Consider the following 26,748-nt stretch of genomic DNA (forward strand, 5'->3'; position numbering starts at 1 on the left):
CCCCCCAAAAAAAGAAAAAAGAGAGAGAGGAAAGGATGAAGATGAAAGAACTGGGGCACATGAGTTAAGAAAAGGACTGTACAGTAACACTATATGCGAAGAACAAACCAAAGAATTTATCTGTTGGATATTGTTGACCTCAGGACCTTAGAATGTAACCCAGTTTTACTATTTCTGTTGTCTGTCAGTTCAGTGGAAAATTGCCTGTCGTTAGCTTTAGCACTTGTTCACAGAAGTTGATCGCCTGCTCTTGGTTTTGTTTATTCTTTTAACTCATGCAGCAGGGATCTGGTTAAGGAATTTGAATAAACCCACTGGGTACTATTACATTGTGATGTGACGCAGTTTCTGGGTTTCTTTTCTCCCTTCTGTTTCCTTTGTAAAATAAATGAATGTTAAAGTAATTTTGGAGTCATGTACTCAAGTTAATGGTAGTCAAAATTAAGGTTTTTGTCACAGTATTGGAAAGAGATGATTTTACATATTAGATAATCTCAATAAATATTTTTAATATCTACTGATAATGATTTTTGCTTGACATCTTTTGAAGAAGCTTATATAATGTCCTTGGGAATTATTTGTATGGCATCTTTATATGCACTTGCTGACTATATGTAAACATATTTCAGGTGGTTCTCTAGAGTCTGTTATTGCCCAAGATGAACATCTACCTGAAGATGTAGTGAGAGAATTTGGTGTTGATTTGATTACTGGTTTATACCATATTCATAAGCTTGGAATTATCTTTTGTGAACTGACACCTGGAAAGGTAAGAAGGAGTATTATTTATAGGGGACTCTGCATGTTACTTTGTATGCCATCAGCATTTAATTCATTATTTCCGTTTTACTTTTTCGAAGAGGCTTACCTCAGGTTGGAGGCCAGTTGAGCTTTATAATATGTGTGAAGACAATGGGACAAGTGTGTAGCTTGAACATTTTATGATCTAATTGATTTATTTCCCTGTTGTATATTTGATACAATGTGATAGATTCTTTTCAATTTAGTGTACTGGTTTGAATCAATGAAGTATTTTAGTTCTCTGTCCTCAGACATATAACTTTGTTATTATACCTATTCTATCATGCTGCAGAATATTATGAAGTTATAGAAAATGCTAATGAAAGAGTAAAGTTAACTAAACTAAACTTTCTTTGTTAATAACCTTCTCTATTTAAATGGCATTTGGAAACAATAATTGTCTTACTCTTTCATAAAAATACAAATCTTTATGTAGTTTCTGATTTTGTGTATGTGTGAAATTTGTTTATAGTTTTGTCAAAGTCCATGTTTGGTTTTCATTTATGTAGTCACCAGAATATAATTATAACCAAAAATTCTTGCTTAACAGTAGTTGGTTTTGACCTTGATCTATAAGTGATCAGGTTGCCCTTCTCTGAATTTTCTGTAAAATCTTGCACAATTATACTCAGTTTCTGTCATTTGTGGGTCCAAAAGCACTAAAAAAATACATGAATAAAGCATAATGGAGATGAGTCTGTATTCTTCCAAAGAAGAATGTTGTTGTGAAGTACTCCTTTGAACACAAAATACAGAGTGTTAAAGTAAGACTGCTTTTTTCCTTTTTTCCTTTTTTCTTCTTTTTCTCTTTTTACTTTTTTTTCCATTTGACTGGATGATATATTTCTCTGAACAACATTTTTGGGATTATGAAGCTTTTAGTTATGAGAATAAGCAGTGACCGCATAGAGAAAACTCTCATCATCATTGGACAAAGTCTTTGGCGTTTTCTTCTAAATAAAATTAGAAAGCTGCACTTTTTTTCCCCTCAAATGAAGTGATGTTTCTTTTTACCACACCTTTATTTTCCTACAAAGTTTTACTCTACTTTTACTTTCTTTTGTACAGTAACATTGTTGTTCATTTAGATTTAATAATGAGTAAACAAAAGTACACATTAAACCTCTTAAGGGTTCTATTGTATTTTTTGGTTATAAGAAAAAAAGACAATATTGGCGTTGACTTAAACTTTTCAGTGTTTTCACTTATAGTGATCATCTCTATCCACTTAAATGGTTTGAGATTGTGATTTTTTTTTTTTTTTAATAAATTATTTTATACTTTGTGTTGGAAATTTCAGCAGTCATCAGTTTTAGTATATGATACTTATGCTGGATTTTGTTTTTTCTTCTAGATTCTGCTGGAAGGGCCTGGCACTTTGAAATTCAGTAATTTTTGCTTGGCTAAAGTGGATGGTGAAAATTTGGAAGAATTTTTTGCTTTAGTTGGATCTGAAGAAGCCGAAGGAGATGTTGGTGAAAGCACTCCACAAAGATACCTGAAAAATAGATTTCGAGGTATGATATTTTACTACCCCAAATTAACTTACACCAAAGGGACAGGATGAAAGTTGGAAAAAGCCTTTGTTTGAAGTAATTTGGAGAGAAGAGCTTGAAACAAAATAGTTGTTTATTGTTCTGTTGGGGCTGACTAAATTTCTAGAGAAACTGAATAATTAATTCTGTTGTGTTATCGTTTGTAAAGACTAATGTGTTTGCCTGTGTCTTCACAATGGAAAGCATGATCTGTACATTTTCTGTAAGTAGGTTTAATGTATCCTGCATGTGGGGAATTTAAGTAAGCTCAAACCCAAAATTTAGTTCTTAAGGAAGATTGTTCAGAGACATCATGAGGGAACACCACCTGCAAGTGAGTAGAAAGAAAAGAAACTGTATTTATAGAATCAGAATCATTTAGATTGGACAAGACCTTCAAGATCATTGAGTCCAACCATCATCCATGCCCACTAAACCATGTTAGGAAGTACCTCCTCTATGCGCTTTTTGAATACCTCCGGGGATGGTGACTCAACCACTTCCCTGGGCAGCCCATTCCAATGTCTGACACCCCTCTCAGTAAAGAAATTTTTCCTAATATCCAACCTAAACCTCCCTCGCCACAACTTGAGGCCATTTCCTCTCGTCCTATCTCCAGCCACCTGACAGAAGAGACCAGCACGCACCCCACTACAACCTCCCTTCAGGTAGTTGTAGAGAGCGATAAGGTCTCCCCTCAGCCTCCTCTTCTCTAGACTAAACAGCCCCAGCTCCCTCAGCTGCTCCTCATAAGACTTGTGCTCCAGGCCCCTCACCAACTTGGTTGCCCTTCTCTGGACATGCCCCAGCAACTCAATGTCTTTCCTGTAGTGTGGGGCCCAAAACTCACCTCCCTGCTCCTGCTGGGCACACTATTTCTGATTTACAAGTATATGGTAATAATTCTACAAATTTCACAAAGCCAATTTAACTAAGAGCTGGGAAAAAATATGTATTTTTCATAAAATATCATAAAATGTATTACATATTAACAATTCCTGACCTTTCCTGCTTTTTGTAAAAAGACTTCAGGTTATTTTTTGGATTGAAGCTCCTATGTCGGTGATTACAGACTGTAGTCTACTTGCATAACAAACTTCCAACATAACATAAGTGGAGGTGGCTTATTTTAAGTTTCTTTTTGCAGCTTGACATCAAATCCCTGCAGTATAGTATAATGTACAAACTGTCTGTCTATCCTGAGCATGATTTCATTATTTTATAAACTGTTCTTGACTTTAATTTGTAGAAAAAAAAGAAGCCAAATTTCAAGAGTTAAAAACCCCCAAAAATCCCAAACAAAAAAACCCCCAAACCAAATTGAGTATATGAATGAGATCTGAAATGTTTCAAGGTAGCTAATTAAAAATACTAATTCTTGGTTTGGATTTGCTGAGGAGGCTTAATCATTAATTGCTATTTGAGGAAAACTATAGAAGATCACTAAAACTTTGGAAGTTCAGAGTTCAAACTAGAACTGGCTTTCCTAACTGATGAAATTGTATTTCTGGTATTTAATTGATTATAGGACAGTGTATTTAAAAAAAAAAAAAAAAAAAAAAGAGTTTAAAGGAAGGAGCAAAAAGAATCACTTAGAACCTTTTGTCCTGCGGTTATAAAGTAGTAATTGGAGTATGAAGAAATAACTGATATTGGAAGTATGATAAAGTGATTTAAAATTATTCCTGCTTTGTCTCAGAAAAAATTGAGCTATGATCATTTCTTTCTAAAGTATGAGAATGTTCTCGTGCTTTAGTTTCAACAGGCAGATCCATGCAAATGCAGTAGGCTGCAAATACTATGTTATTTTTTCATCGAATAAAAAAAATTAAGAGATTTGGTTTTAATCTTCTGAATCTTTTATTAGTCATCATCTCAGAGCATCTCACAAACCTCTATTTCCAAGATAATGATATGTCATAGCAGTTACTGTTACCAGGAACAATGGAATTCTTGGCAATACTTTATGGGAACAAAGAGAGCTTTCTTAATACTTTGCTGTCTCCTACTGAAAGTCCACACTGGAAGTACTAAGACCAAGAACAGATCTTTATTCAGGAAGAAATACAAATCTAATCTCTTTCCTGTTGCGTTTCAGAACAGCTGTTTTGGTGTGTATGGTTAATGAACTTATGTCACTTAAAAAAATAAAACCCAAGAACAAAAGAATCCAAAATAAACTTTTTAAAGGACTATGAATTTGACACTTTTGCTCAATTTGTGTAATTTTTTTTTTTTTTTGAGAACTGAGTTAGTGTTTAGATGGGAACTACTGTAGAAATAGGAACTGTATATTTCTTTTTCTATATCAAGACAAAAGGGGGTTGTGAATAAGCTGCTATAATTTGATATGTGATGTTTTCATAGTGTTTTAGTGTGAAAATAGCTATAATCAGTTTAGTTCAGTGATCCAGTTGGCTAGCTACCTTGTTGTAAGTTTTCTAATTTCATGAAGGTTTATGTCTTGGGATAACTTTATCCCCCCCCCCCCCAAAAAAAACCCAACAAAAAAAACCAAAACCCAAAAAAACCAAACAAACCAAAAACCCAAACGAAACCTGATGTAACATAATTATTTCTGTTACTCACACGAGAATTATGTTGGTTTACCGTTCTGCTTAATTTGCTTGGCTCTGGAAGCTGTCAAGGCATATCAAAACATTCTTTGCATTAATCACTGTGTTAGAAAAGTGTAGTACAAGCCAGCTTAGTTAATAGAAGTGAAATAAACAATAAAATAGTGTATATAATCCTATATAATTCAGTAAAAGTGTAGGAGAGAAGTTCCTTTGAAACTACTTACATTTGGTATCTCAGTTTTCTTATACTAAATGAAGATAATCCCTAACTCACTGAAGTGTGGAGACAAAGTTTGAAGTGTTGAACAGGATAAATGCTGAATGAATAATTGAAGTACATTATGCATCCTGTATTTTGTAGGCTCTACGTTATACACAGCTCCAGAAGCAATAAAGGGAAAAGACTTCTCCAAAGGCAGTGATCTGTGGTCCTTGGGATGTTTACTTTATGAAATGTTCTCAGGTTGTAAGTTTGTGTATCTATTTAATATCTGTGATAATGGAAACATAGGTTGTGGTCCCAGAGTAAACTCTTGTTAACTTTCTAGGGAAGTTAAGACAGAAAAACTTAAGACAGGTTTTAAAGATTTCTTGAAGAATATACTAACTGTACTTTTTTTAAAGATAAAGGTTTTTATCAAATAATCAAGTGAAGTAATACTGCTAAATTGTCCTTTTGAGTGTGATCTAAATATTGTGATACTAGCCAACTGTTATTGTTTAAATACTGTGATTTAAAATTATAGCAGTCCTCGAATTCTGACAATGTAATGTTTTTAATCTCCTCAGTATTAAACTCTGGGTGCATTGTGTTGACCTTTGAAAGAGAAAACAGTTTTACTAGTATAAAACCAGAGTCATTGGGTTTCCTGCAGATAAAGTACCTGTTAGCATTGGCTGTAGCTGGAAGGAAGATTTAATCACAAATGAGAATTACAGTGCAACCTTCTGAAGTCTTAAATAGTATGCTGATCTGTTGGATCAACATAGTTACATAGATATTGAGATTTCTGTCTAGACCACCTCCTGTTGTTGTCTCATTGTTGATTCATACAGGGTTATCATGGTGACCTCCACGAAGCCATCTTTGGTGCCTCTTCTGTCCATGGTCTCTTTTGCTGTTCATGATAGAAGAATTTAATCCAAAGTTTTGTATTTAAATTGACAAGAGAACTTGATAAATAGAATTCACGCTGAGGGTGTTTATTTCTTTGGATGTTTCCTTAGGAAAATGAGCTCATCAAATATCATTGCACCTGACAGCTGTTTTGAAGTTTGCCTAATCTGTGAAATATACTTCTGTTTGCTTGTAGGAAGACCACCATTCTTCTCAGATAGCTTTTCTGAATTAATTGAAAAGATTTTATATGAAGATCCATTGCCACCTAGACCACAGGGTAACATTCTCTTATTGTTTAATGAATCAAATCAGAGTAATACTTAAGAAGTTAAAGTTTTGTTTTGCACTATTTCTTCTGAGTCTTATTGCAGGAATTGGTTAGTTGTCCGAAGTGAATGTATCATTGGCTTCCTCTGATAAGAACTTTTCCCCCGTTAATGATGAACGCTTATTTCCCTTTTGACAGACAGGCATATCATTTAGTATTAAGAATTAGATCTACCTCCTAGGATGGAATTTTTGATCTCAGTCATTCTGGGCATCAGTGGTATTCATAGAGACTCTTAAATATTAGTGGCTTTTTTCAGTTCAGAGTAATGTAGTGAAAATGGTGACCTGTAGAATTAAAACTGTTGTTACTTGCTCAATTCTAAGAGAGGTTTTGTTTTCAAAGTGGATAAAGTCCATTTCATAGTTCTAAGCTCTCAGAATTAGTGTCTCAGTTAAATAAGAATTTTGGAAACTTCTTTTGTATAATGGGGTGCAACAATGTTCCCTTTAAAATTATCATGGTTGTGGAAATTTCAACTCCATTTCATTCTTGCTAATAGCTGTATGATAATTGGAGGGTACTTTTTTAACATATAAACAATTTTAATTTGTTTGGTGACTGAGCATTGGTGGTTTGTTTGGGGGTTTTTTTTGAGGATCCTTTGAAATGCAAGGAGTATATATTTAAGATTCTTCATACGTTCAGATTTTTTCAGATGAAATTACTATTAAAGAAAACTTTTTAGCGTGTTCTGTAGATAAAGGTTTGATCTACACTGTGTGATGGTTGTTTTTGCTGCCCAGTACTTCTCAAGTGCTTCTATTTTCAGGTTCTGCTTTTCAGAAACCTTCTGCTGAGTTCATGAGTTTGCTTGATGGGTTGCTTCAAAAAGATCCTCAGAAAAGGTAAACTGTCTAATGCGTGATTGTTGTTTGCATTGTCTCTTTTCACTTCTGGAGAAATAATTGCTATGGTACTGTATGTATATTATTTTGTAGATGACAAAGAATGCAAAAAATCATTTAATCCCTAGTATAAAAGAGAAATTGTGCTTTTTCTTCTCTGAAGATATACAGAATTAAAGTTTTGATTAAGTATATCATTGTATTTTTGTAGCTGGTACTAAATAGATAACTTTGTAACAGAAATGATGGGCAGTTTTAAAATTGGATGGCTTTGCTTTTCCAGAGCAATGGGCACATGTATTTTCTGAGGTTTTGATTTATGCTGATATAGTTATATTGTTAAATAACATAAGGTTATCATTTATAGGGTAGCTCAGATAATTTACGTGTTGGGATTGGCTATGCAGTTTCCTTTGTTCTTAGTCTCATACCTCTGTGTTGTGTGAATTATCCATTCTGATTTGAGGCAAAAAGTTTGTCCTGTAAGAAAACTTATTTGTTGACCAAATAAAAGTGAACAACAGGATCAATTGCTCTGTAGTGTCACTGGGTTCAAAACCTAGTCTGGTATCTCTCTGTGGAGCTGTACTTTGCCACTGCTTTTTCAGTTTGTTTGTTGCTTTTCAAAAGGCTGAATTGGACAGACCTGTTGCAGCACCCATTCTGGAAAGGATCCCTTAGCCATTGTGGTGGTGATTCTGCAGACAGCCAGGGCACAAGGTCAAGGTACTGCATGTTTAAGGAAGACTTTTTTCATTGTGAATATAAGGAAAAAAAAAAAAGGTTTTCTGTGAATTTTCTCATTTTTTAATTTTGCTTAGGATTTTCACGTTGTTAACTAGTTGACGAATGGAGTTTTACACCATTCAGTGAACAGTTTTGGATGCTTAGGAATTGCATTAGTCTGTTAGTGTATTACACTGTCTGTTCACTTTCAATAGACTCCTTCCTCCTGACTATAGAATGTGTTAAAATTTACTTCTGAATTAACTGCTCTCTTTTTTTATTTATTTGTTTATATAACAATGATGCACAGTAATTTGCTTTATTTTTTTTTAAAGCTTTTGTAGAATCTTCTAAATATGGGTCAGTTTTATCTTTAGTGAGTTTTTTGTTTGTTTTTATGCATGAGGCTTAGAGCATCACAAAGCCTATCAGTACAGCATCTTAGATTTGTGGTTCAGCCTTATATCGTTGCAAATGCAGCTGACCCATATTCTTTGCTTATGACATAAAGCATTAATCTAATGGATTTTTTTTCTGAATTTGTAATACTCTACACTGCTATATATGCAGAAACCCCAAGCATTTTGTGAAAATGGGTTCTATGTATTAAAAAGTTAGGCTTCTTCAAAACTCCTGTTATCTTGCTGGTTTTTTTGGTTTTAATTTTGAATTAGGATATTTAGTGTTGATTTTTTTGTTCTGTTGTTCTAAATACCTGAAAGATACTTTAGGTTCCAATCTAGGGAACTAATGTGAAAATAGTTTTCTTTTAGAATGCTGTATGTTTTTGTGTTCTATGTATTTCAAAGTTCTCTCTTGTGTTGTTTAATACCCATTTCTGATACCAGTGCTGCAGTATTTTTGTTATTAACATTTATTCTAGTTTGAGATACAGCTCTTTGTCTTTTGATTACTGCTTTCACCACCAAGGCAGATAAGAAATCAAGATTTAAAGTTTATACCACAAAGTAAGAATTTATTCAAGGTTTTAGCAAGACTTATGTCAGCCTGTACCACAGTGCTCATCTTTGAGGAATTGTCAGAGAATCAGAAGAATTTTAATCTCCTACAAAATATTGGGCTATTTGACCTTACTCTTGAGGGTTTTTCTAATGTGTCTGAAATATCCACTGAGGTATGAGCTAATTGACGAATATGACAAACATAGGACATTGGTTTGACGTGCAAAAGAGGCTCAATACTTTTCCAACTGTGAGGCCCATGTATCTATTTTCTTCACAATGTGGGTTTGATTAATATTTGATATCCTGGAGAGCCTTCAGGAAGGTTATATGACCCAGTTCCATGCGAATAATAGACGGGTATATTAAAAAAACCCAAACAACCATAATCAATAAACGTGCAATTAAATGTGACATGTAAATCATTAGGGAAAAAAAAAAGTAGTTTTTATTGATCTTAATCTAGGCTACAGACTTTGTTATTAGAAGTAGGTTTGTGACTTTTTCCTGTGAAGTCTGAATGGTCTCTAAAGCTTTTAAATTTTTTTTTTTTAATAGCTCTGGTATTATGGGGTAATAATTTAACTTTTTAAATTTCTTTCATGAAAGTTTTACTGAGGGAGCTAGAGAATTTTTAATATTCTCCAAGTTATTTGCTGTAAACTTATTTTTCATCATTGCCATTACTAATATAAAAAGTATGTGTAACATATTACAATAGTATGCTGTTCTAGAGAATGACAGCTAAATTGTATGCTAATAATGCAACAAACAATGGATATGATCCCTCTTTTTTTTTTTAATCTGTGTAATTAATATCTTTTATTAAACAGTAGTGAAGACACAGAGTCATCAGTGTCTTGGAGTGCCAAAGAGCCAGTGGATACTCGTAAAAATTTAGATAACCTGTCATCCTCAAGGGAAGACTATAAGCTACCAAGCAATTCTTTCAAAATAGGTAATGTTGTTCATTTTGTTATTTTGAATTATTTTGTGTCCTGTGAATTTCGTCAGTTTTACCAACATGTTTATTCCCTATGTTTTATTTGTTTTTAACTTCAATGCAAGTTCATGTTCTCTTTTCAGTAGAAACTCAGGCTGAATTGCGCCCCAAAAGTGCAGTTGATGGTGAATCAAATGAATCCATATTTCTTCTCAGGTATGAAAACCTACAGAACAATTAGAAAACCCTGTATGTTTTTGGTTTGGCTCTCTCCCACCCCTACCTGGGTCTCTTCAGACATTTTATTATTCTGTTTGTAGCATTTTTGTTAGTGTGTCTATTTTGAATTTTCTATCACCAGTTTAATTAACATTAAGATACCTTTGAAGAGCTGCAAAAGCAGTGTGCGTAGTTAAAGCAATGCTTTTACGGCTTTATTACACTGTTTTTTGGAAGTAGACTTTTGATTTCTTAGCTGTCTGTCTAAACAGAAGAGTTTATTTAGAACTTTATTTCCTTCTTACTTCATATATATGAGAATATGCTTTGACTATGCTTACTTTAAATACACAAGAATAAGCATTCAGCTTAAGATCCACTAATAAATTCTGCCTGCAGCTTTTCGTCACAAACTATTCGTAACAATCTAGTATTAAATAAAAAACGGTGATTTGTTTAACAGTGATTTGTTTTAGCTGAGGCCTGATGCTGAAAGTTTTTACTAGCTTTCAAGCCAAGATTACCTAGTAAAATAGATACTGTTCTTATTGTCATCAAGCAGAAATATTCCAGTTTGAGATTAAATACTCTTTCAAGCTTCTTGCATAACCTGAAATAGGGCTTTTGTACGTGATATTGTGTCTACTTTTCCAGTTATTTCAGTTGGTTTTAATAAAGTATTACTTCTCATCTTGCTTATAACTTCTATTGTTACATCTAAACCTATACTATTAGTAACTTAAAATAGCATTTGTTATTTGCTCTAGGAATCTGCTGAAAAGAAAGGATAAAATGGCATTACAAACCCTTAGTATAACAACATGTAATCAAAATTATGTCAGGAATGAGAGTAGAAAAAAAAAATGTATTTTTAACAAAACGTACTTTATTTCTGATAAGTAAATTTATTTTAATACAAAATTTGAAATGTAATACAATGAATTAAAAAAAATTATTTTCTGAAATTCTCTTTGCTTCAATGGTTTAGCTTCTCAAAGGAGCATGTGTTACCTACTAAAGTCTTAAAACACTGAAGTGAAAGGAAGCTGCTGACCTGGCTCTTGGCACCAGAGTTTACTTAGCTGCTGGAGTGGTTAATCAGCTTTTAACAGCAGTAGCTTCTTCTACATGTGCAAAGGGAATAGATTTTATTCATTTCAACTAGTTCAATTCAGCAATGACTTGTCTTGTTTTAAACTGAGAAACCAGCTGAGAACTGGAAAAGTAGGAAAGATTTTCTGTATCTAAAACGTATATGAAAGCAAATTATGTTTGGGGAAAAAAAAATATTTAACAAATCTACATGTTTTGAAGCATGTGGGAACCTAGAATAATTTGTTCAGCCTCCTAGCTAGAAATCATACTTTTTTTGGTTTAGGAAATAAGAGTGCTGAAACTTCCAAGCAGATCCTGATACTTTTTTTACCATAAGAATTGGGATATTTTATGTAGTTTTATCTAGCTAGTAGATAATATTTCGGCACTCCTTCATTGTGCCCTTTAAATTTGAATTTCTGTTGAAAATAGATAAAAGATGCCTCATTCTCATTCTTATCCTTATTTTGTTAATAACTATGTTGGTTATTTGATCATTGATTTGCATGAGTATCTTTAACTTTGTTTGGTGTTTGTATTTTTAGTTTACTTCCTTTTTCTAATAAATAAAACTGATTTGCAACTAAACATGTATATTACTTTCTGCTAATCAAGAAAACGCATTCATTTTAAGTTGTTGATTAAATTCGTTTCCTGGCCTGCCAATTTTAATAATTCTAAAGTTGATTTTAAATGCTTTAAATTAAATTAATGTATACTACAAAAATCAAGTTCACTAGCAGCCTTATGAAACTTGCAAATCTGCACTGTTCTGGTCTCTCCTTTCTTCATTTTCTAATTAGCAGACAGGACTTTTAAAAAGAAAAACTGAAAAGTAAACCCAGTTCACATTCATACATGAGAATTAGGCAGTTTTTTATTCTCATTACCTAGCCAAGAGTTGGCAGTCAGAAGAGAATAACATAAAATAAATTGCAATTTTCTTGTCAAGTTAATTGTCTTGGTATGTTGTTTGTTATTAGGAATTAAGATAATCATGGTTTAGCATCCAATTTGGAGAGTGACTGTGGGTGAGAAAATAATCAAATTACATTGATTAAACAACAACAACAACAAAAAAAGAAACAAACCAGTCCTTCCTATTTCTAACTGAGAAACAAGTCCTAACCTTGTCAGGACATATTTAAAGACAGGAAGTTCATTTTTAGTTGATGGATAAGGCATAGCATCATTTGTGTTTGTCAGCTTTGAAAGTTTACCGTATGGCATGAAAGTTTCAAAAGAGCAACAACAAAGTAGTTTACAGTGAAACTTAATCCGTAGTCTTTGTTTGGTTTTTTTTTTTTTTGTTTAAGTTCTCGTCCCACACCTAGAACTAGTACTGCAGTAGAAGTAAGTGATTCTACTACTGCCCCAATCCAAAATTCTCCACAAAGAGATTCATGCTTTGAAAAGGTGAGTAGAAAAATAATATTAAGGGATGGTGGTATCTTTAGAGTTAGAATTTCAGTCTGAAGTCTGTGACAAAATCAACTTTCTTCTCCATCCTTCCATAATGATAACAGGAAAGCAGTTCTTACAGTGTGCAAGTTATTTGAAAAAAATTACTTGCAGAACTGCAGATGTAAGAGTTAAGAAAGATGCCTAGTCTCCTTTTTTTTTCCAGTGTATAAAAGGGATAAAGCAATCTTCTTTCTTCTCACTCTACTTTTTAGACCTGATGCATTTTCTTCCAACATGTTTCTTTATCATAATTTTTAGTTGGCCCTATCTGCTACTACATAAATAAAAAGTAATGTAGAATATGTTGTTTAGGTGGCCAAACTGTGTGATATAATGTTTAAATGAAATATTTGGGGAGTAACCATAAACTTTCTTTTTTTTTTTTTTTTTGTGCAAAACAGTTTTTTTATAAACTTTGTTCTTATTCTAGGCTAAAAATATGTGCTCAAGTCAGCAGGATATGGAGTCAACATTGAAAGAGCTCATTTACACTGAGTCTGATCTTATCATAACACCAATCATTGATAATCCAAAGGTACAGCAAAATAAAATACAAAATTCAGGACCTTGTGGGTGAGGCTATTTTTGCAGATATATCTTTAATCAGGCTGAAACTCCTTTCCTGTATTTTATAATTCTCATTTTAAAGCAGTTCCACCCAGTCATCTGGCAAGCTCTCCATGCAATTTTTTGGCAGTCTTTTATAATCCTTTTGTGTTGCTAATTTCAAGAATTTATTTTGGGAGTGAATACTAATATTAAATAATGTCTTACAAGAAATAGAAGCTACTAAATGCTGTGTTCAGTGCTTTTGTAGATTTGTTTTCTGATAAATCAGTTTATCTGTTACTTAAATGAACACAAAACTGTGTTTTGGTATACTCAGAACATGGCCATCTATGAAGCCTTCTAGATTAGGAGTTAGACCTTTACAGAATAACTTTTGTTGCTCTTTAAACTTTAGATGTGTTAATGTTTCTAATAAATATGAACTTATTTTCTCTGGAAAAGACAACCAGAAGTTACAAGAAATGTCCATCCAATTTCTGTCATAGGGATTCTAGTGTGATAGCAGTTTGCGATGAGTCTCTTGAACAGAGACTGACACTTGCTTGACAGCAAAAGGAAGACCAAAATAGAATCAGAGCTCTGCACTGCAATGACAGTGTAATGTGCATGTATGGGCACGTGTAGTATTGGTAGAAGGAATGATAGGCAAGAGCCCCTTTTAGTCTTCCTTTTATTTCTGTGGGGAAAAAAAGGTCGTCATTTTAGCAGCTTTACTCAGTAAGTGGTGGATGCAGGGAATGCAACATTTTTCATTGGAAATGAGCATCTAGCTCATTAAGAGCATCTTACAGCTTTTAGTTGCTGTATTGCTTTTGTATAACTTTTTTTTTTTGGTTGTTTTAATGGAATTGTTAACACTCTCAAAATTTAAAAATCTTGTACAGCTAGATAAAGTAACTACCCACCAATACTCTTTTAATGTGTTTGGGCTGGGGGACATTGTTGCCAGTGGAGAATTTCAAAGGTCATTATGCATTTGAATGCCACCTCTGTAAATTCTTAGTTCTGTCTCAGGACTCAACACAAAGCCTTAGCCCTTTACTGCTTCTCTTCTTACTACAAGTATAAGAGATGAGATTGGGGGAAGTGTACATACTAATGTGCACATGGAGACTAATCTCTTCACCATGCAATGCCAGACTCAGAATTAATGCAAAATAGCCCACTAAATTCCAGGGACATGTAATCAGAGTCACTGCATACTTGGTGATCTTCAGACTAAAGGATGATACTGACACCTGGTAAAGCTGAAGCACTTGCAATTCAATCTCCTGGAAGGGGATTTACTATATGCTGGCAGAATTTTAAAAGCTCAAATGTCAGCTTATATTGAAAAATTTCCCTGTGTTCTGCAGATCTCTGGAATTGAAGACCTTTTTTAGAAAATAGCTCTCTAGTTACACCTAGGCTTCATCTGTCAAAGGCTAAATTCCAGTATGCAGTTACCTTCTTTGTATGCCTTAGTTACTGAAAATCACCTAGCAGTCATCCAGTTTCACAATGTACCAGAAAATGATGTGTTGTGGGGAAAAAACCCCATACCTTATGAATGATTAGTTGGTGATAATATGACTTTTTACATTCTAGAATCATCTAATGTGTATATATATGTATTTACTGTATGGCAATGAATTACTAAAATATTTCATGAGCTTTCAGCTGCATAGTTCCTTTCTGTAGCTTTTGAAGCTCAAATGAAAGTATTTTTCTGCATACAAGCAAGATAAAAATGTAAACTGAAAAAATCCTATCATTTTGTATTCCCATGAAAAAAAATTATGGAAATATTAACAGTTTAATTATATTAAAAACATAGAGTTATCACAAATATCTGCTTGGAAGAAATACATACCAGAAAACTGTGGAAAATGCTTCAGTAATGAACAGTGTTTTGTACACCCATCCTGTACAATTTTTGCATCTTTGTGTTTTCCTGTTCAACTACTTAGAGATTTCCAGAAATGTATTAAAACTAGTTGTAATGTATTTGTTTATTTTTTCAGATAATGAAGCAAGTACCAGTTAGACTGGACTTGAAAACTTTACATATACCAACATATTCAGGTATGGATCTGCTGAAGTTGCTAAAACTTAAGTTGTGCATATGATGGTGTAAGTTGCTATCACAAGACCTGTAGCCTCTCTTTGTAGATGATGACCTGTCACAGTTGCAGAACTCTTAACTTTTATGAAACTGAAGTTGCACATGTAATGTTATTAGGTAGACCAATTTTGAGTAGACTTTTCAAGTGCTAAGTTATATGCTCTTCCTTTCTCTTCTCCGTTCTTCACTTAAAAGCCCATGCTCAAAAGCTTTTAAAATGAGACAGTCAACACTGTTTTAGTGTGTGAAAATTAGCATATTTTTACTTGTGGGGTTTTTTTGTAAACAACTGGGATACTTTAACTGAAATATTCAGCCAAATACATTAAAATGTGACAAAAGTAGAGAGGCAAATGAAAACAGCATCTTAAAATGTGCAGTGTTGATCAGCTGTAAAACTAGGCAGCCTTGCTAGTCCCACCTTTAATCATGAAATGTTATGGGAATCATGTCCCAAAAGATAGTGTGGAGTTGTTTGGGGTTTGTTTTTTTGTTGTTAGTTTTTATTGTCTAGAAATGCTGCTGTTATTTCTGCAAACAAAAGGCTGCTCATTGTCATGAGTGTAATGTTTCTTCCCCTGGCAAATTTCCTCTACTCTATTTAAGGAAGTATTATTACACTTTACTGTGCTTGAAGAGAGATGTCAGCCAGATATGTAGGCCTTCTAGAATTCATGTAGCACTTCTTCCTAGACATAAAAGTTCCTTTTTTCTTTCTATAAAGTTTGTATTTTTGAGAGTTAATTTGTTGAAGAAATTTTATAGTTGGAAAGAAACACAGTCTCCCAATGAAGATTGTAGCAACAGAAAATATTTTTTATTTGGCTAACATCCTAGGCAAAAATGATCAGATTCAAGCGCCTAAGGGGTTGGTATTTTATTTCATATTGCATTTAAATAGCTAAATTATCACATTGATGTTCTGACATGTTTAACTATTGTTGTCAGTATTTATTTAATATGGGACAGTGTTTTTTGTGGTTATAACACTTCCAGGGTATAGCTTTTTTCTAGACAACTTTCTGATTGTTTTTGAAGATACTGAATTTGATGCCGCTCATCAATAATGATTAAAGACAGTATGGAAAAATTAAGATAAATACCTGAAATCCAAACCTCTTTTCACCTTTACTAATGTCAATTATAATTGTTTTCATTAGTAGATGTTGTTACTTAAGTGTAAAATTGGAGTAAAAGACAGAAGACATGCTCTTAAGTATTCTGTACTGGAGTGTATCAGGATGGCAGATAAGTTATTAATAACTAACAGAAACAGAGGGAATGTGTGGCTGCTAGAGTGCAGTTATCCACTGAGACAGATAAGAAAGTCTTTGAAAAATCTCTATTCATGTACAGTGGTCAATGAATTGAATTTATGTTAATTGTCCTAGTGACTTATTTGTGTTGCTTCTGAACTCATCTATGTTTTGAGACTACTAAGGCTCCACTAGATGGATACCTACCTACATGAATAACTATACACATTTTCAGTTTATTCTGAGATTTCACTGAATTTCATTAGGTTTTGCCTCAAATTTACTCTAATGAAAACTGTACTTTTTTTATTAAGTATTAATAAAGATTAAGGACAACAACAACTACTACCTTTCCTAAATATACTGCCAGTAAATGTTTACTTAAATGAAGTCCAAGGACTTAGCAGGGTTGCACGTTCAAAAATGTTTTGATGCTTTTATTGCTACATTTTTATGCTTTGTTTCTCTTACTTCTTTTTTGATTTCTATAATATTGACATGAATTATAACATGTTTGTTTCATATTTTAAATACTAAAATTAGATTCAAACTTTGGAACTTATTCATGTTGATGTTACTTTCTAGTGTGTTAAAGCAACATCAAAGATCCATTATCTTTAATTACTTGTTTGCTTCTTACGGTTAGCTGAGAAGCTATCATCTATGAAAGACATGGACTGGAATGACTTCTTGCAACGAGTATGTTCACTGCTTGATTCCACCGAGAAGAATACAGGAGCAGCACGTTCTAAACTGAACTTACTGTACTATCTGTCTACTGTGGCTGTCCACAAGGAAAATGCAAGCAGGCTAATTAGCTCTCAGCTGGTAAATAATAAAGCTTTGAAGGAATCAACATGGTTTACATACTTGCCATTGTAGCAAAAATCAGCTGCTTTTAGTTATATTTCAAGAAATCATTGTGTACTGGCAAAAATAATATAGCAAATTAAGTGCAAAATAATGAAAAAAATTACTAAGTTCTATGTCCGTTTTTTTAAAAGAGCTGAGGGAAACTAATTATTTCTCTTAGATTTCATATACATTTACATATAGATTTGTTGTATTAGTAAAAAGGTTGGGGTAAAAACTAAGCTTGATGGAGAACGTGAAATAACATAATGAAATTTTAGTCTTCATAACTCATTAAGTGATAGAGAAGACTCAAAAAAAGTTCATGTTTGAATTGTTAGATCTCTTAGATCAATTTTATTTGGCCATATGTCTGTAAAGAATAGGAAGAAAAACTTTCTAAAGAACATGCAGTAAAACTTTGATTAAGCATTGCTTGCAAGAGTGAGAGTGCTCTCTGAAGAGTCTGTTCTAGTGTATACCTGAATGGTGTTTTCACCTTTCAAGAATAATTTTCTACCAGACAAACAATTTTACTGGTATCCTCTGCGGTGGTTTAACATATTTCTCAGGGTATTGCATGTGCAGAAGAGAAAGAGACTTATTTTTCCCATTATGTAAAAGCATCACAGAGGCTATCCTGAGATGTGCACTTTTCAGTTTATTTAATAAAAAGTAAACTACCGTGTCCTCCTACAATTATGCTAATGCACCTAAGTCATATTCTGACACATGTCATTGTTGGGTATAGAGATATTAAAGACAAAATTGCACTGCCAGAAAAACTCATCATGAACATTCAGATTGGAAGCAATGATATGTCTTATGCCATAGAATTCCTGTGAAAACAGGAAACAGAATTGCTGGAAGGTGTATTCCATTATCACTGGAGAACTTGGGGGACAATAATCCAGTGACTGGCCAATTAACAGAACACTTTAGAAATGAGGTAGTAATTATGTAGTTTGGTTCTTAAGTGGCTGATTATGTGTGTTAACAGTCCATTCATTATTCTAGTATTTGCCAACTATTTTTGTTCATTCTCACAAAATAAATTTAATTTATTAAATACTTGTTGGTTAATCCTGTATGATGATCTCTGTATTTTTAGATGAAAATATCAGAGTTTTTTTCCTCTGCATAGCGTTATTCATAACAAAAAAAGTGTTTTGTTTTTTTAACACACTGATATATGTTTAGCAGTTTAGTTTAAGGCACGAATATAGAAAGAAATTGTATTTTTACTCTCAGCCTTTTTTTTTTTAATCAGTGTTTGGACAATATCTACAGTAGTTGTCTATAATACTTTTTGCAAATGTTATCCAAATACATATTTATGAAATTGCTGATATTTTGATGATTTTGTTTATCATTGGGACATATCAGATCACTGAAATTCACTAATGTTTATTTATCTTCTTTAAACTATAGTTTCCTATATTGATACAGCAGCTGCGTGCAGCCGCCAACTGGGATATGTAAGTAACAATTGTTTTAAATTAATTTGTTCAGGTATGGAATTACCACTGAATTTTATTAAAGATATTATTTAACAGGGTATTTGAGAAGTGTTTTAGCATCTCAGACTGCTGTGGTACCTGACTGACAGTATGATGGTGTATATAACATTGAATTTTTTAAGCATTTAATGAATATATTGCTATTCTACAGGGCCAAAGATTATGGAAAATCTCTAAAATTTTATCTAGAATTTAAACAATTTAGTGTATCAAATCATGTTGCTTAAAATCACTGTAAACCAACCCATACCATAATAGTATAAATAGTAGTAAAATAGCTATAATGGTAGCTTTTTTAAATGCCTGTCAAATATTTCCATGTGATAGTGCCCTCTGCTGTCTGTTTCATAAATGTTGATTTTATTATTCCATTTTTTTCTTTATTGAAACATTTAAAACTGATTTGCTGATACAGATTTAATTTGTGTTTTGTCAGCTATACTGAAAAGTGTAAAGTGATCTATAGGGGTTTTCTGTGTTATAAGAAAACTGAATATGAGCATGACATTAGTGAGACTATAACAAACTAAAGAATCTTCATTCTCCAGTGCTAATGGAAAGAAATGTCTTTATGCATGAATTTATTATTTCAGTATTTCAGCTCAATTTAGCAATTTGATGATACAAAGAAAATAGAAATAAGAAGAAAATCTGAGCTATAAATAGCACTTCAAATATTTCCTGGCCTTAGCGATCTTTGTAGAATATGAACAAGACACAATTGGTTTTGTGATATATTTGAAATATTTTTTCTGCACCTACAAAAAATTTATTTGATATGCAGACGTGCCAAAGTTGCTCGAGTGATTGGTTTACTGGCATTACACACATCTGAACTTGGAGAAAATGTACCTGTTTCTGAGGTAACTTTCCTTTTTTTTGGGGGGGGGGGGTGTTAATGCTTTTACTATTTATGTCAAAAACTTTCACAGCTTTTTTTTTTTTTTTTTGGAACCCTGCTTTATTTTTTCTCATGTCTAAATGGGAATATAATTAATTTAATTGATTAAATGTATAAAATTCTGAGTTTATTCTATGTAGTTGTGATTCTGATCTTTACTAACCTGTGGCAGAACTACCCACCAATGATAAAACTCTAGCCTTTTTCTCTCCTTTTCAGAAAATTAAGTAGTCACTGTCATACTTCTCGTGCGTGTGTATGTAACAAGAAGAAAGTGTTGACATATTTCGTTATCCTGAAATGTAATTATTATAATTAGTATAAGAATAGTATAATTGATTCTTAGAAATCCTTTTTTCCAAAACGTAATTGAGATGGGACTAATTTGAGATTCCTCACAGTTTTTGAAGAACGTATGTAATGAAGGACAAGTAATTTGGGGGGGGGGGGGGAGAAAAGTATTTTTAATAGTTTTTTCATTTTGCATGCTCAGTAGTTGACTTAAACAGAAGATTAGACAAAGTGGTCTTACTGTCCTTTTTTTGCATGACATGCACACAAATTGCATAAACTTGACAGAATCTGCTGTTTAATATCTGTTTAAAGTGTGAATGTGACATTATTTCTACTTCATGAGGTGAAGTCAGGATTTGAATATAATGAGTGTTTGAATGTGAGAAACGACTGCTAAACACACGTAGCAAATATGCCTCCATGCTGTGCAGATCTGGCATGTAGGAACATGTAGTTATTGGTTAATAGCTGACTTTTTTGGCAACACAGCTAAGGAATTTTTTGTTCTAGGTCCCTCTGGTTTCTTTTTAATGAATATTAAGAATGATTATGATTATCTTGCTAAGTTGCTTAACATTTCCATTTTGTAGTAAAAGCTGAAATCAAAACCTTATTGTTATTACATAGGGTTTTTGTTTGTTTTATAAAGTTACGAAGTGGGGAAAGGGTCCTTACAGTTACAGTCATTGAAGTTTGGTCAAAGTCTTTCAGTATTGACAGTTGCATGTCAGTTGAATTCCAGGTTGCGATTTAAGTGCACTCTTGTATCTGGCAGATTTTTCTGATATTTAACTTTTAAAAGTTCCAGTGAAGATACTCAGAAGTAATTTTGAGATGTCCATATAACTCTTGGCTTTAGGTGTTTAGGAGTTTAGCACTAATATATTCAGCGATAGTTTCCCTAGCTTAGAATCATAGAATCATTTAGGTTGGAAAAGACCTTCAAGATCATCGAGTCCGACCATCATCCATGCCCACTAAACCATGTTAGGAAGTACCTCCTCTATGCGCTTTTTGAATACCTCCGGGGATGGTGACTCAACCACTTCCCTGGGCAGCCCATTCCAATGTCTGACACCCCTCTCAGTAAAGAAATTTTTCCTAATATCCAACCTAAACCTCCCTCGCCACAACTTGAGGCCATTTCCTCTCGTCCTATCTCCAGCCACCTGACAGAAGAGACCAGCACGCACCCCACTACAACCTCCCTTCAGGTAGTTGTAGAGAGCGATAAGGTCTCCCCTCAGCCTCCTCTTCTCTAGACTAAACAGCCCCAGCTCCCTCAGCTGCTCCTCATAAGACTTGTGCTCCAGGCCCCTCACCAACTTGGTTGCCCTTCTCTGGACATGCCCCAGCAACTCAATGTCTTTCCTGTAGTGAGGGGCCCAAAACTGAACACAGTACTCAAGGTGCGGCCTCACCAGTGCCGAGTACAGGGGAACAACCACCTCCCTGTTCCTGCTGGCCACACTATTTCTGATACAGGCCTGGATGCCGTTGGCCTTGTTGGCCACCTGGGCACACTGCTGGCTCATATTCAGCCAGCTGTCAACCAGCACCCCCAGGTCTTTCTCTGCTGGGCAGCTTTCCAGCCACTCTTCCCCAAGCCTGTAGCACTGCATGGGGTTGCTGTGACTGAAGCGTGGGACCCGGCACTTGACCTTGTTGAACTTAATACGATTGGCCTCGGCCCATTGATCCAGCCTGTCCAGATCTCTCTGTAGAGCCATCCTACCCTCAAGCAGATTGACCCTGCCTCCAAACTTGGCATCATCTGCAGACTTGCTGAGGGTTCACTCAATCCCCTTGTCCAGATCAATAATAAAGATATTAAACAGAACTGGCCCCAACACCGAGCCCTGGGGAACACCACTTGTGACCTGCTGCCAACTGGATTTAACCCCATTCACCACAACCCTCTGGGCTCATCCATCCATCCAGTTTTTTACCCAGCGAAGAGTGCACTTGTCCAAGCCATGAGACACCAGCTTCTCAAGGAGTATGCCATGAGAGACAGTGTCAAAGGCCTTGCTGTAGTCAAGGTAGATAACATCCACAGCCTTTCCCTCATCCACTAGGTGGGTCACCTGGTCATTGAAGGAGATCAGGTTGGTCAAGCAGGATCTGCCTTTTGTAAACCCATGCTGACTGGGCCTGATCCCCTGTTTGTCCTGGACTTGCCATGTGAGTCCTCTCAAGATGAACTGTTCCATAACCTTCCCCGGTACCGAGGTCAGGCTGACAGGCCTGTAATTCCCTGGATCCTCCCTCTGACCCTTCTTGTAAATGGGCGTCACATTGGCAAGCCTCCAGTCCTCTGGGACCTCCCCCGTTGACCAGGATCTCAGATAGATGATGGAGACCAGCTTGGCAAGCACCTCTGCCAGTTCCCTCAGTAGTCTTGGATGGATCCCATCTGGTCCCATAGATTTGTGAGAGTCCAGATGGTGTAGTATGTCACTAACTATTTCCTCCTGGATTATGGGGAGTATATTCTGCTCTTCATCCTCGCCTTCCAGCTCAGGGGGCAGAGTACCCTGAGGATAACTCATCTCCCTATTAAAGACTGAGGCAAAGAAGACACTAAGTACCTCAGCCTTGCAACATTCCCTTCTGTATCCATTAAAGGACAGATATTCTCCTTGGGATTCTTTTTACTGTTAACGTATTTGTAAAAACATTTTTTGTTGTCCCTTACAATAGTGGCCAGATTTAGTTCTAGCTGAGCTTTTGCCTTTCTAATTTCCTCTCTGCATGACCTAACAAGATCCCTGTACTCCTCCTGAGTTGCCTGCCCTTTCTTCTGGAGATGATAAACTCTCCTTTTTTTCTTGACTCCTAGCAAAAGCTCCCTGTTCAGCCAGGCTGGTCGTTTTCCTCGGCGGTTTGACTTGCGGCACATGGGAATAGCCTGGTCCTGAGCCATTAAGATTTCCTTCTTAAAGAATGTCCATTCTTCCTGGACCCCTTTGCCCTTCAGGACCATCTCCCAAGGGACTCTCTCAACCAGTGCCTTGAAGAGTGGTGGTTTTGCTAACCCCCTTTCTTGCCTCACCAAGAATTGAGAATTCTATCATTTCATGGTCGCTAAGCCTAAGACGGCTTTCGACCATCACACCTCCTACCGGTCCTTCCCTGTTCATAAGCAATAGATCTAGCGAGGCTCCTCCCCTGGTTGGCTCACCTACCAGCTGTGTCAGGAAGTTATCTTCCACACACTCCAGGAACATCCTAGATTGTTTGTTTACTCTCTGCTGTGTTGTATTTCCAGCAGACATCTGGAAAGTTGAAGTCCCCCATGAGAACAAGGGCACACGATTCTGAGACTACTGCCAGCTGTTTGTAGAATGATTCATCTGTGTCTTCAACCTGGTTGGGTGGTCTATAACAGACTCCCAGCACAATATCTGCCTTGTTGGCCTTCCCTCTCATCCTCACCCATAAGCACTCCACCTTGTCATCACAATCATGTAGCTCTGTACAGTCCAAACACTCCCTAACGTAGAGAGCCACCCGACCACCTCTTCTACCTTGCCTATCCCTTCTGAAGAGCTTATAGCCATCCATTGCAGCACTCCAGTCACTGGAAGCTTCCCATTTTTCATCATAGAAAATATATGTCCTAGTCTGTTTTGTGTATGTAAAAGCAATAGACTGAAGTAGCTTTATATTAAGTGATAATATTATTTTGTTCAAAATGTTTCCAGTTTCTCTGTTTTTTTATATGAATATAAAAAATCGCTCACAAATGGAATTTAGCATTTTTAGAAATATGCATATACTATAAAGAGTGTGTTAAGTCTGAGACCAGTGTCATTTAAACTAAAGGTCTAGAAAGGAAAATTAATTTCCATTATCACTTTCTGGCCCCATTCTTATGTGAATTAAAATTAATTTTTATATGCATTCATTGGGAAAAAATGGATTTATTTTTAAATTAACAAATCTGAGTTATAATACTGTACAAAAGGCATCTGCTGTGCTTGCTGTAATGACCTTCATTCCAAGTTTTTTCTCCCAAAATAGTATATCTGAATTCTAAAAATATTTTAGAATGCTTGCACAAAATTAGAATGAGGAAAAATTTTAATGTCTTCAAATTTATTTTTGCATATGTAATCTAAAATCAGATAACTGTAAGCAGTACACAAACTTGATAGTTCTTTTATAGGAAAAGTAGGAGGGAGTCTGATTGTGTTCCCCTCTGCTCCCCCCAAAGGAACTAGATGAACCTGTGAGTTTGTTGAACATTCTTGTGGACTGTCAGCTATTGTATGTTTTGTGATGCTTTAAAAAAAAACATATACTAACCATTTAAACCAGCATTAGATACTGTATTAAAATATAATGCTGTAATCTATCCTCTTATATGAGCCAGCTGATGCTCCAGCTGAAGTTTCTTGGTGGCTGCTGTGATTTAGAAAATGTCAAAACCAAGCTGTAGCTAGTCAGAGCAACATAATCTAAAATGACTCTCTGTGATCCAGGTCTTACAGACTAAAGGTATATGAGTGATCTATCTAGTGGTAGTTATTTCTCTATTTTGTTTCCTTTTCCATTCCTAGTAACTTCTAATACTGTTTGCTTTTTTGCCCCCAGTTAGACAGAGGTGATCTCTCTGTGGAACTATCTCCTGTAGCCCCTAAAATTTTGTTCCCAAGTGTGAAAAGTCAGTTCAGAGCTCGTGAAGATGGGATTCTGGAGTTATTTTCCCCCCATGTGTACCATGCTGTGTACACCAAGTTTTCTTTTCAATTTTTATCACTCAGTAATGGCCCTTTTGCAGTTCTTTGTTACTTCATTATGCACTCATCCAGTTATTTGTGATTTCTTTTGTACTTTTAAAGTACTGCAGGACCTAATAGAGACTCGTGCAGGAGACCACTGCTGGTCCTTACATGTTAAAATCTGGATATTTAAGGATAGTGCCTCTATCTTTGAAGTTGAATCTGCACCATTAACCTTTTTGTTGTTGTTTAAACAATTTGTTAAATAGTAGAAACATTAAGTCATGAAGAAGCAGAAAAACTTTAGGAAAGACAGGAATTCTCATTTTACAGGCTAAAGTTAACTTCCACATACTAGATGCCAAAAGCCTATAATTTGTTGGGCTTTGAAGAATTAATGGCTTTCCCATTTTTTAATTTACTTTTTTTTTTAAAGTTCTTATTCAAGTAATCGGTGAACAGCAAGTTGTTTCAAATATAACCACCAGAGGTCACTAAAACGCAAAAATAAAATGCAAGTAAACTACAATTTCACAGACTAGACAAACATGTAACTGTGGAACTGTGTACCATCTTCGTTCTGCTGATGTATTCTAATATGTAGGTCATATTTTAAAAAAATCATAATAAATGAATATTTATACCTGTGAATTCAATTGCACTTGATCTACTTCCAGTTAAATTTTTTTTTAGGAGAATACTGCATTGATTAGAAAAAATGAGACTGATCTTAGAATAAAATAGGGCAATTGATCTCTTATATTATTGAAGATGAAGACATTTTATGTGTAATTTCTTCTATCTGGCATTTGCAATAAAAGTTGTTGATAGGTCAGGTTTTTTTCTGACTTACTAATGTGTTTTTTTTTCCATGGAGTTGCCCTTTACAAATCTGAAACATCATTTCCTCTTATTTATTCCTAGTTATCTTAGGAAAACACCTAAACTTTAAAGTTTTATCTTTGTACTTAGATTTTGAAACTGTTTCTTAAGGAACTGGAGTCTATGAAACAAAGATTCTTTCTTTCCAGGTTTCTTGGAAAGAAAAATCTGCTTACTTTTCATCTTACAGAAAGAAAATTCTTCCCAAGTTAGGGAGGCTTGCTGCCATGTATATCTAATTTGGCTTATTTATTAAAAGAAGCTATTGTTCTTTCCTCTCTGTGAATAGATTGGGCCTTCTGCTGTCTTCTAGGACACAGACACTCTGATGTGAAATTTCAGACTCAGTCTTTTATTTTAGCAAGACATGATAGAGCAACTTCACAGAATGCCTCCATGTTGCGGAGCAATGTCCTTCTCTGTCTGGCAGGAGACCAGCCTCCTCTACCTGCTGAGTCACTGCCTTTTGGAGACAATAATCTAGTCCTTTTCCTTACCTCTTTTAAATTTGCTATTTGGGAATATCAATCTCATGCTATGACCTAGGCAGCTGTGCCTGTTTTTTTTTTTACAGACCTGGGTCCACTGCTCTACTGAGTGTTTAAAGGGCTCAGAGACCCTGTTATGGCCTTCACACTGCAAGTTTCTTTGCAAAGCCTTTGCCTTATGGAATTCCGTGGCCAAATTAATGAACTAAATATCCCATGGAGAATGACAGCATATTAGAATATCTCTGTAATATTTAGCTTAGAATGCAATTCCTTTGTCAAAGCAGTGGAATATCCTGATTTCTGTTTTCAACCAAATTGAAATTCCATATAATCTGAGCCTTTTTATTTCTGATTTTTTGAAGTACAATTTGGTGGTTGTTTTCTACAGTTGCAAAACAGCTGCATCATTACAGGTGCAGTTTTATGACCTGTAAACTCATAGGTAGACTCTAGCTAGTCTGATTGTACCTACTTTGGTCTATGTCTACAGTTTGTCATACAAGTTCATACAGAATGCCAATTTTAAGTCAT

At 34.8% G+C, this 26,748-nt stretch overlaps 1 protein-coding gene across 5 annotated transcripts in view; it reads left to right on the forward strand.

Moving 5' to 3' along the window:
• The window catches only part of ULK4 (unc-51 like kinase 4), a 257,257-nt gene that overhangs the window by 8,309 nt on the left and 222,200 nt on the right, over positions 1–26,748 (forward strand). For 2 of the 5 annotated variants that reach the window (XM_069810917.1, XM_069810925.1), the window contains 14 exons: positions 630–769; positions 2,156–2,318; positions 5,277–5,378; positions 6,229–6,312; positions 7,136–7,211; positions 7,842–7,937; positions 9,733–9,857; positions 9,986–10,058; positions 12,473–12,572; positions 13,051–13,155; positions 15,194–15,254; positions 17,197–17,378; positions 18,834–18,880; positions 19,707–19,785. In XM_069810917.1, the coding sequence (XP_069667018.1) occupies positions 630–769; positions 2,156–2,318; positions 5,277–5,378; positions 6,229–6,312; positions 7,136–7,211; positions 7,842–7,937; positions 9,733–9,857; positions 9,986–10,058; positions 12,473–12,572; positions 13,051–13,155; positions 15,194–15,254; positions 17,197–17,378; positions 18,834–18,880; positions 19,707–19,785 (1,433 nt within the window). The remainder of the gene's footprint in view (positions 1–629; positions 770–2,155; positions 2,319–5,276; positions 5,379–6,228; positions 6,313–7,135; positions 7,212–7,841; positions 7,938–9,732; positions 9,858–9,985; positions 10,059–12,472; positions 12,573–13,050; positions 13,156–15,193; positions 15,255–17,196; positions 17,379–18,833; positions 18,881–19,706; positions 19,786–26,748) is intronic. The other 3 variants (XM_069810901.1, XM_069810892.1, XM_069810908.1) reach the window with 3 other exon arrangements.

Source organism: Haliaeetus albicilla, chromosome 2 (assembly GCF_947461875.1).
Source record: "Haliaeetus albicilla chromosome 2, bHalAlb1.1, whole genome shotgun sequence".
Lineage (NCBI taxonomy): Eukaryota > Metazoa > Chordata > Aves > Accipitriformes > Accipitridae > Haliaeetus > Haliaeetus albicilla.